Raw genomic sequence first — 10,502 nt, forward strand, 5'->3', positions numbered from 1 at the left:
GCCTCTCTCTTCCTGGGGTCAGGCGGCCACTTCCAAACCCTCATGGCGCTCAGTTCTCTGCCGGGTCCCCGCCGAGCCAGGTGCATCGGGGAAGTCGGATGGGGGGCGGGGAGAAGGGGAAAGCGAGAAGGTGGGGGTAGGAGATCTGTGTCCTCCCGGGCCTGGGCCTGGGGGCCTGGCCGCTAGCGGTCAGGCTTAATAGGATCAGGTCTGTGTAATCCCATTTCAGCCATTGTCATTCAGGAGGCCGCGGGGCTGGAGCTGGGGGGCCCGGCCCTTTAGGGCGACGGCGGCCACACCAGAGATGCACCGGCATGACAAAGGCCGTCAGGGACCCAGTGGCGGTGAAATAAAGAGATGAAGGCTTTGGGGGTGGGTGCCCGGAGTGACGTCCGCCCCCCGCCCCCGGGCCTGGCCCTGCCTCAGGCTTTCCCCTAGGGCCCAGGCCGCTCTCGGGCCGTGGGTGCGCCCTCGGGGCTTGGCCCCCGGTTTAGGTCTCAGGCCCCCGGGAGTATCAGGAGAACAAGGTCGCCCGAGATGGGCCGCCGCGTCCCGCTACGGCCTCCCTGCCTCCCTGGGTGTCCAAGCTGCCAGGCCGGTAGCGCAGCCGGACCTCCTGCCTCTCTCCCTCAAGGCCCACGGGGTGCACGACTTCCTGCAGGACCAGGCCTAGCGGCCTACCCCTGGGCTACCCTGGCCTCGGTTTCCCTCGCCCTAGCCTAGCGTGTGGCGCAGCTCTGGGCCGGTTCCAGAGAGAGGATGAGGGTGTGCCCGACTGCGGCATGAAGGGGATGGGCTGTGGGGGCGCTGGGAGTCAGTTTAGGAGCAGAGAGAGAGAGAGAGACAGAGAGAGGCAGAGACAGACAGAAAGAGAGTGTAGGGGCGCCTGGCGGTGGAGGCTAGGGTGTTGATGGTGGACTGCGGAGGTGGGGAGCTGGAACAGCCCATAGGCCAGACCCGGAAGAGCTCTGAAGTCCAGGTGGGGGTGGGGGCAGTGTGAACTGCGGAGGGGGTCATCCCAGGGACAGAAAGTGGGGGGTGCTCCATGCATTGGAGGTTGGGGGTATGTGGGGAGAGCTCAGAGGCCAAACCCTGGCGGTGGGGGGAAAGTGGACTGGAGGATGCCGGGTGGGAGTCACAGGCAAGAGTGGTGGGGGGTGCGGGAGTCCTCTAGGCAGTGGGGAAAGAATGGGGGGAGGGGCTTCCCGCCACGGAAGGGATACACTGTGAGAGGGAGCAGTCCACAGGGGCGGACTCGGGGGCACAGGGACCGTTCAGCTTTGCTGGGTGCCTGAGGGCAGCATTTTTGGCTGAGCCAGTGGGGTCGGACCCTTGGCTATTTGGAATGTGGAGAAACTCAGCAAAGCAGGGTTGGACGTGAAAGGGAATGGCACATGCACACACACACTCCCACTGTCACCTGCTCACGCCCACACATACTCAAGCACTTGCACACCCGTCCACACGCACACGCTTACATCCCTGCTCATCACAGAGCCAACTCCGTGGGGACCGAGGGAGGCGCTCACAGGGACCTTTTTGAGTTCAAGTCGGAAAATCTGAGCGGGTTCCAGGGCAGCAGCACCAGGCACGGGCCACCAGGACCTGGGTCAAGGGGCAGCCTCTCTGGGGGTGGGACTCCCGCCAAGCCATGATCCGCCATTGGTCCCCCAGTCCAAGAAGCCTGGATCCTCCCGCGGCTCCCAAATGCGTGGGCCTGCCCCCCTGCCCCAGCGGAGCAGAGCTTGCCGACTGCAGTGACAGTGTGCTGCCTGCCTCCCAGGCCCCCTGTGCCAGCCAGGCCTCAGTGCAGCGCTGCCGGGAGACTCGGTGCAGTCACTCCAGTCCCGCCTGTCCAGGGGAACTGCGGCTTGACCTTTCCCCAAAGCCACGGAGGGCAGGGGGAAAGTCAGCTTAGGCCCCCACTTCTGAACTGTTCAAATAGGCAATCAATTTTTATGATGTAATTTATAATTTATACAGGTTGTCTTCATACATATGGTGTTGCTTTTGTGCGTCGGTGTTTCAGGTGCTTTATTACTCTGCCCGTGTGATCTGCATTCATGTTCGGTTACCAAGATCATATTTCTCCTGTTTACACCATAAGGGCCTAAAATGAAGATTAATGCCACTTCCCTTCATCCGGGCTGTCCCTGTAGAACCCCAACTTTAGCTTCCCCCAAGACCCCAGAGCCTTGCTACCCTGGAACTGGGCCCTGAGCACTGCACTGAAGCTGTCTGGGAGGCCCCAGTGGCCAGAAGGTTGGAGCAGGCCACCTGCTCTGGCTGTGCATGCCTGGGCAGATGCCTGGGGTCTGGGGACAGAAATAGGTGTGTGCACTGGAGCCTCCTTCCCTGGGAAGCCACAGATGGGCATAAGTGAGCCACTCTGCCACACCGCCACTGAAGTCCAGCAGGGGAAAGAGGAGGGCCCCAAGTGGGTCTCTGCTGCCAGCGTTGCCGAATGCGTGGGCTCCAGCCACTTGGGACTAGGAAGGCCCTGAGGTGAGAACCAGAGGGTGATCCAGAGGCTCCTGAGGCCGGAAAGCTAGAAGGTCACTCCTGGCTTTCAGTGCACCTAGAACCACCTGTCATGGGGCATAGCACGTCAGCTCTGTTCCCGACAGGTCTGGGGCTGGAGGGAGCAGCCTTGGAGGCCCTGTGCGAGCTTCACCAGACGCAGCTGAAATAATTAAGCCCATTAAGCTCAAACAGAAACAAGACGGAGAGGGTGCTGACCCCAAGAGAAAGGGTTCTTGGAATGCAGGTACCAGTGATGTGCCCAGGCTGGTATAAGCATCCAGGCTGAAGGCCAGACCTACAGACAGCCATAGAGTCAGGATGTCCTCCAAGGCAAACCTGGGCTCAAAAAAGCCTGGAGGGCCACTCCCTGCTCTCCATTTAGCTGACAAGCCATCTGTGAAAGAACCACCCAGGGGGCTGAAGACAGGAGGCAAAGGCTGGATGCACAAGCATGCACTAAATCTCGAAAATTCCAGAGCAGGTTGGGATTTGAGCAGCCTCCAGTGCAGGTGGTCCTGGCTGCTGGGAAGGTAGTCCTGGGCTCCTCCTGGAAGAGAAAGTTGCTTGAGGCCCAGGACCAAGCTAAAGAGGGCCCTGCCCCACGAACTGGGAGATGACTGCAGATTTTCAGCATACCTTTGGTTCTCCAAGGGGGCAGGGGTGCCTGACTTGCCAGGGAGCAAGGGCAGTCACTGGGTGGAGTGACTGTTCTTGTGGCCCTCCTCCGACCTCTGCCTAGGTCGGTGGCTGCGGGGTGCAGGCAGCCCTGAGGCATCCCAGTGCATGGCTAGGGGCGCAGGTCCAAGGAGCTCCCAAGCGTAATTATTTGATCTGCAGATGTAAGTGGAATTTATTGTAACAACAAATATAGTGATGTCAAAACCCAACCTTGGATTAAAGCCGGCAGCCAAAGGGGAAGTGTATTAATTTCCAACAGCATCTCAGGCCAGAGCCTATTAGAACAAGCTATTCTTCAGGCCCCCCCATCAGAATTAATCATTGGGAGTTAATTTGAAGCGCAGACAAGTTGCTGTTAATTTAGTGCAGGGAGGACGGGATGGAATAAAAAGCGGAGGTGCTGGCCGAGCCTCGTGGGTCTCATTAATCAGCCAGCTGAGACGGCCTGGCTTGATTACAATTTGCAAAAAAATTCATTAGGGCCCGGGCGATTGACAATTTTTCTCTCTGCCTGTGATGTGACTCATTAGGCAGCCAAATGAAAGCCATGATGACGGCCATGATGACAGCGGCCATCAAGCGCCGCTTGTTTATCTTCCTCCCCTCGGCCTGTCTCTCGGGCCTTGGCCTCCCTGCCGGGCTCTCGGGGGCGACCGGGCGCTCAGGGGTTGGGGCGGGAGGGGGTCAGCGCCCCGAGGAGCAGGAGGGCGGGCGGCGTCGGCCAGCTCGGGCCCTCTCCTCCTCGTGTCTCCATAGGGCGAGGACCTCGAGGCTGGGAGGGCCCGGAGCTCGGTCCCAGAAGCGGGGCTTCCTGATGGCGGCCTCCAATTCCTAGTGGGTTTCGCTTTCCCGCCGGGTTTGCGCGGTCAAGGCTTCCGGTCCCTCTGCCCCTCAACCCTGCCATGGGCTTTTGGAGAAGGCAGGTGGGAGTTACACTTGTTACGGTGGAAGGGGATGTCGGGGGCACTCCAGGATCTGCGGGGAGTCCCAGGGTCTCTTCCCCCGACCCGCAGTGCCGGCGGGGCAGAGGCCGCAGCTCCTCCACCTTCCCGGCTAAACTCTTCGCCCCCAGCCACGGGCAGACTGGCTCAGGTGTGTGGGTCGGGGAACGGCGTCCCTGCGGGCCTCGAATGCTGCAGCAGCGTCGTGTGGCCAGTGGGGACCTGCCCCGAGCAGATGGCGCTCACCGGCGACCTGCGCTCTGCGCGTCCTGGCGGGTGGGATCCGGGCCTTGCGGCCCCCGCGCCAGGCCAGGGCGCGACCCGGGCGCCATCCCCTCCCTGTCAGGCTTCATGGCGCTGGGCGGGGCGCGGCCAAGAGCCTCTGCAGCTCTCGGCGCCCCGCAGGGCCGGCCGAGGCCCTCGGAGGACTGGCCCTTCTATTTTACTGGGCTCAAAAACCAAGCCTGGGCCATTTTCTGCCACCGGAACTGTTGGGAACGCGGCGGGAAAGGGTGACTCGGTCGCTCCCAGCCTTCACCCTGCGCCTGAAGTTTGGGTGGAGGTCTTGGTCCCCAGGCCCCTCCAGCGTGGGGAGGTGACGGCCTGTAAGTAGTAAAAATTAAGTCAATATTAGTGTTAACCCATGGCGGGCCGCGCTTCCCCTTCTTGGGCTGAGAACCGCGCCGAAGGCCTAGCGCCGCTGTATTGCAGCGGCTTCCCGGCCTCCCCTCCTTCCCCCACTCGAAAGGCTGAGGCCGGCGAAGCCCCGGCTTCTCTCGCGCTTCGGGCTGCTGGCTTGGTGGCACCATGCTCACCCTCGCTGGCCCGCTGCACGCCCCTGGGCGCCCGGGGTCTGTCCGCCGCAGCCTCCCGCGGGCCGGACCGCAGTATCTGGCGGCGCGCTTCTGGGTCCAGTAGGGAGCTCGGGGCTCTGAGCGCAGGGCCGGGGGTGGGACAGGAGTGGGCTTGGGGACCAGGCACGCCCCCACCGAGCTGGGGAGGCGCGCAACTCCCCGTCCCCTGCAGACCGACTCCCAGCTCCCTGCGTAGCCTCTCCCCTTTTCCCCCTTTGTGGTGCGGGATACCGGGGCGTCCTTGGGGTGGGGCGGTGGCCGGGTCCCGCCCCCTCGACCCCGCCCGGAGGGGGAGGTGCAGCGGCCGCGGGCGCTCCAGCCCGCTTCCGCCTCCGACTGAGGGCTGCCGGGAAGCCGGCTGGGCTCGCTGGGTTTTTGCTCCTGTCGCCAGATAACGCCCGGAGCCTGATTTATGGACCCTCCACTCTGCCAGCAGGCGAGCACCGCTTCTTTTCGGGCAAAGGAAAGACGTTTCCTTCCTGGCTGTAGTCGATTTGGAGCATCAGGAGTTTGTGCAAAGCCACCAATACCCGCCCTCGCTTGCCTCCGCCGGGCACCCACCTCCTCCTCTGGCCGAAGTTTGCCGGCCTACTAGGTATCGATTAGGCTGTGCAAAAGGGGGATATAGATTCCTAAGGTGAGAATTAGGTTTTCTTAAATTCGTAACCCTATCGGTGCTCTTGCTCTCCTATTTTAAACCTGGTAAAGTGCTGGGTGGCTCAAGTCCAGGCTGCCTAAGGAAACAGGTTTTAGGGGATGTTTCTCCAGTACTGGTTCCAGACCAGTTGCCCGGCCACACCCTGGCAGTGCCCGGGACAGTCAAATTCTGGACACACTTATGAGGCCCAGGGATTGGTCTTTCTCCCCCCCTCTCCTTTTTATTATTCACAAGACTGAAATTGTTTAAATGTCATAACTTATAAGAAAATAAGCTACATTGAAATAAATTAACACAACGGAGACGTGCTTCACATGGCTCAGATAGGACAGGCAACCCCAGGGGAAACCAAAGCCAGGCAAAACCAAAGCAAAGCAAAGCGAATTTCCAGGCTGCCTAACAATGTCTGCTTTTCGGTCAACTGAAAAAGCCAGAACGCAAACCAAAATCAGTTTAAACCCCAGCGCTTGTTCTTGGGTTTCACGTTTACCTTTGGAAAAGTATGGAAAGGTGGCTGCTAACCGCACATATTACAGCAGAGGTTTTGTTTTCTTCTGGAATGAGTGGAGAACATTACTGGGTAATTAAGTCCTATAACTTTCAAAATACTGCAGCTGAGATCCAGTCTATAGAGATATTTATGTACAAAGTAGGATAGTATAATAAATATTTAGCGTGTCTTCTGGTGTGGCTGTAAGCCCCTTCAAAAGCAGTCTTTTAAGCCCATTTAGTGAATATATTCTCAATTTGCTTAGGATGGCCACAACTGGGCTGTGACTTTGTTGCTTCAAACACAGTGGAGTCCACCATGGGTTCCCTTGGGTGCGGGGGCTTCTCCAGGTGGGTGCCAGGCCCTGGCCCTTCTGGACCCTCAGGGCCGGGCCTGCTCTAGCTGCTGATGCTGACTTCTGATAGCGAACCTGCTGACGTGGACGGGGATGGGGACGACGATCTTAGGGTTCCGGGAGGGCTCCCCTGTCTTGGAATTGGCATTGCCCGCCTTCACTCGTTTCCACTTGGCCCGTCGGTTCTGGAACCAGATTTTCACCTGCACCTCGCTGAGTTTGAGGGCGTGGGCGATCTGCGAGCGCTCGGTCAAGGAGAGGTACTTTTTGCAGTGGAACTCCTTCTCCAGCTCCAGCAGCTGCTCGCTGGTGAAGGCAGTCCGCCGCCGCCGGTTCTTGCCCGTAGACGTGGTGCTGCCGGCCGCGCCGCTGCTCGGCGGGGTCTCCTCCAGTGCGTGGCCCGGGTCTTCCTCCTTGTGAGCTGCCTGGCCAGTCAGATTGTCATCCGAGCTGTAGTCCACATCGCTCTCCAGCGAGAAGCTCTCCTCCTTGCCCTTCGGGTCGTCTTCCACCTTTGACTCGTCTTTCCCTTGCCCTCGGACAGCCCCGACTGAAAGCAAAACCAAACGGCATTTTATTACATTTCGCACACTGGCCTTCCTTTCTCCTTCCCACTGTCACTTGGGCATTCCGCGCCCCCCTCCCGCCCCCCCGCCCTTTAGCGGATTGTCTTTCTATGACATTAACACATTGTGATTTCCTGGCCTTTGAGGGGTAGAGGAGGGGTGGGGGGAGCGTGAGAAAGCTCAAAGAAGAGGAGGCAGTACAGGCGACGGCCCTTTGCCCAGAACCATCACTCAAAGGGCCGCCATGCCTCCCCCGCACCCTCCCAGCCTCGGCAGCGTCAGGAGAAGTAGCAGGAGGCGCGAGGCCCAAGAGATTGCCCGCTTTGTCCCTGGGGTGGGGGCTGGTTGAGGACCGATGGGGGGATTCAGGATCCATCCTGCCTCCCCCTCTGTGAAAATTCAGTGAACCTCAATTGCTTCCTAACCGGAGTGGAGGCGTAGGGACGTGCAGATCCCAGACCGTCTTTTTTGAGACAGACAACATTGGTCAAAGGGATGTTTTGTGGCCTTAGAAGTTCCCACCAGACACCCCCAACACACACACACAGACACACTGCCTCCCAGGAATCCGTTCTCCCAGAAAGTAGCAAGACCAGCGAAGGGGTTTAAAAAGTCTGGGCGCCCCTGGGCACACGCACGGCTGCGACGCTCAGCCCAACTCGTCTCCCCTGGAGGCTGCAACCTACCCAAGACCCCAGGTCACCACGGAGCTGTAGAGGCGGACTCGGCCAAACGCATCGTCAGATAGATATGCGGCCCAGGGCAGCAGCTGGTCGCTGGGCGCTAAATGCCCCCCCGAGACCCCGCTTGTTGCGTGGCTCTGAATGTCCCCCAGAGGCCCAGCGGCACAGCCGGGCCTCATCCTCCAGCTCCTCCGGCGGGGGTCGAGCGGGGGCGCGGCCTCGCCCCCTTGGTCTCCCGCGGGAACCCGGCGCTGGCCCGCCCCCGCCTCCTCCCGCCCCCGAGTCCCGGCTGCGCGCGCCGCCGACTCACCGAGCGAAGCCTGCACCGCCTCCGCCGCGGAGAAGGCGAGCAGTGAGCCCTCTTTGGCCAGGAAGCCTTTGCCGTCCTCCGCGTCAGCCTGCAGCGCCTCCGCCTTGTCGAAGTTACCGCCGCCGGGCAGCGGCTGCGGCGCGAACTTGCGGGCCGCTGCCGCCTCCTGGTGCTGGGGCGACGCGGAGAAGCCGCCGGGGAGCGTGGCCATGAGCGTAGAGGTGAGCGCCATGCCCTGCGCCAGGCTGGAGCAGAAGCCGGTGGGCAGGCTGGGGATCTGGTGGTGAGGGTGTGCGGGCGGCAGCGCTGGCTGCAACGCGGCCTGGGGCAGCGTGGGCGGCGGCGGCGGCGGCGGCGGCAGCACTACCGGCCGGTAGGGCATGAACATGGGGTAGCCGGTGTAGACGAAATGGCCTGGGCTGGGCTGCGGCGGGCTGCCGATCAGCGAGTCTATGCTGAAGGCGGTGCTACTCCCCAGCGGGCGCTGCATCATCATCAGCGACGGCGGGAACGCTGCGCTCATAGACGCGCTCGGGAGAGGCCAGCGAGAGGCGAAAAGTCCCCGCGCCGCGCCGCCGCCGGGAAGCCCGCCGGACGCCGGGAGCACGGCCGGGAGCGTCGGGCAGGGGCCGAGCGGAACCCGGAGAGCAGACGCCTCCGCCCCTCAGTCCTGGGCCCGCTGCATGCCCGGCGGGTGCAGGGTGTGTGCCGGGTGAGACCGTGCGCCCCGGAGTGGAGAGGACGCCCAGGCCCCGCGGGCTCGCCGGAGCCCCCGTCCGCCGCTTGCCCGTCGGAGCCCGCGCGCGTCGCGGGTGCGGCCCTAGGCCCCGGTAAGCTGCCGTCCGTCCGTCCGTCCGTCCGTCTGTCCCGCCGTCCGTCGCCTCCCGCGGGCCGCTGGGGAGCGCGCGAAGCCGGCGTACTTGTCTCCGGCGGGCGCCGCCAGCACCTTTAAATCGCGCTCCTCTTTCTCATTCACATTTTGCCTGCCGCCTGGCCCGGCTCGCCTCACGTGGGGCTGGGCGCCGCTGGCCATTGGCTGAGCGGGGAGGGGGTGGGGCGAAAGCGGGGCCCCGCCCTTTCCACCCAAGCTGGCAGCTAACCGGCTGCGGGCGCCACCGTCCGAGGCGCGCGGGCCGGGGAGCCGGAGCCTGCGCGCCTAGCCCGCGCCGCGCAAACCTGAGAGGGGCGGATGGCACCTCCAAGACTCGGACCTTGGGGCCCTGCAGCCTTGTCGAGGCCGCCTCGAAGGGCAGCCTCCGGAGCCCGCACCCCCGCGGCTGGGCCGGGGGCGCTTTATTTCTTTTACTGTATTTGTCATGGAACCAACCTGCCTGCGGCTCACTCCAGCGCTGGGTGCTCCGGCTGCTCCTGGGGTCCGGGCGAGGATCCTGGAGTTGGGGACAGGGTCCTACCCCTCCAGAGCCGTCCCCGGGGCGAAGGCTGGGAGCAGGCAGGCCCTGCCCGCCGCCGGGACCCTGCCGGGTTGCTCGCTGCTGGTCCGCGCTCCAGGTGGGGCGGGGAGGCTGCTGCTTCCCCCATCCCGGGCTGGGCTCTCCCGTGAGCGATCCTGTCTCTCATTTTTCATGACATTCTTAATCATCGCACCTATTTACACACTTTGCCAGCGCGCACCAAAATAAGAACCACGATAATTATGATAATAAAGAGAGTCCTTTATCTGCTCCATCCTCGGGGAGGAAGGGGGGAGTTGCTGCGCCTCCAGATTGTGTAACGTGAGATTATCCTGATGAAAGCTTTATGATGTTTGCTCAAATAAAAGCTGCGTTTTGTAAATAGGCGCTAATTAAGCACGTTGCGAACGCAGGGAGTGCTCACCCTGGCGCCGCCGCCCGGTTTCCAGCGCTAGGACTCGAGGGCGCGCGGTTCCTCTTTGCTGACTGCGGGATGGAGACGATCCCCTCAGGATGTTTCCCCTGTTCTCAACAATGGTAAAGACCCCCAAATTTGGAAGTGAAGGAATTTGGGGATGGAGGGAAACCAGGGACGTTCTTATTCCCTCCTCCATTTTAAAACAAAAACTTTCAGCTCTTGTCTTCCCTTTAAAAATGGAATAATTTCGTGACAAGGGCAGACCGTGCAGAGCGCACCAGCGCGCGCGGGGCTTCCTCGCGACTCCAAGGCCCGGGCTTCAACTTCCCGGGTCTAGACGTCAGCCCTGAACCGCCAACAGCACCGGGTTGGGGAGAAGGAGAGAAGGGCATTGTTAGTTCGGTCATTAGAAATCAGCTCACGCCGAGGAGCTAGTGGTTGGGGAGTTGGCCCGTGTTGGACGTGTGTTATGTATCACTTACAAGCACATTTAATTGGGAGATAAAGATAAATCGATCTTTATGAATTTATCGACCCGATTCTTTGAAGCTCTTTTTTCGCGTTCTTTCTGTTTCTCTCCCTCCAACCCCAAGGCCCCCCGGGGGACGTCTTAA

General features: G+C 61.5%; 1 protein-coding gene across 3 annotated transcripts; it reads right to left on the reverse strand.

Moving 5' to 3' along the window:
* Positions 1 to 1,941: 1,941 nt before the first annotated feature.
* Positions 1,942 to 9,062, reverse strand: GBX2 (gastrulation brain homeobox 2). 3 transcript variants are annotated; one of them, XM_073020158.1, is made up of 3 exons: positions 8,059 to 9,062; positions 6,145 to 7,049; positions 1,942 to 3,354 (listed from the first exon to the last, which is right to left on the reverse strand). In XM_073020158.1, exons 1-2 carry the CDS (start codon positions 8,579 to 8,581, stop codon positions 6,526 to 6,528), a joined length of 1,047 nt encoding a protein of 348 aa, XP_072876259.1. In that variant the 5' UTR covers positions 8,582 to 9,062; the 3' UTR covers positions 1,942 to 3,354; positions 6,145 to 6,525. The 3 variants fall into 3 exon arrangements, with proteins under 3 accessions (XP_072876259.1, XP_037857268.1, XP_037857267.1); XM_038001340.2 differs by having other exon boundaries at positions 3,346 to 4,745; XM_038001339.2 differs by having other exon boundaries at positions 3,346 to 4,745; positions 4,958 to 7,049.
* Positions 9,063 to 10,502: the final 1,440 nt, after the last annotated feature.

The sequence above is a fragment of the Chlorocebus sabaeus genome, chromosome 10 (genome assembly GCF_047675955.1).
Source record: "Chlorocebus sabaeus isolate Y175 chromosome 10, mChlSab1.0.hap1, whole genome shotgun sequence".
Classification (NCBI taxonomy): Eukaryota; Metazoa; Chordata; class Mammalia; order Primates; family Cercopithecidae; genus Chlorocebus; species Chlorocebus sabaeus.

Coding starts and splice junctions, on each gene's coding strand:
- GBX2 (XM_073020158.1), bottom strand. CDS start 8,581: ATGAGCGCAGCGTTCCCGCCGTCGCTGATGATGATGCAGCGCCCGCTG. Junction 7,050..8,058: donor GGCGGTGCAGGCTTCGCTCG/GTGAGTCGGCGG, acceptor TTTTGCTTTCAG/TCGGGGCTGTCCGAGGGCAA.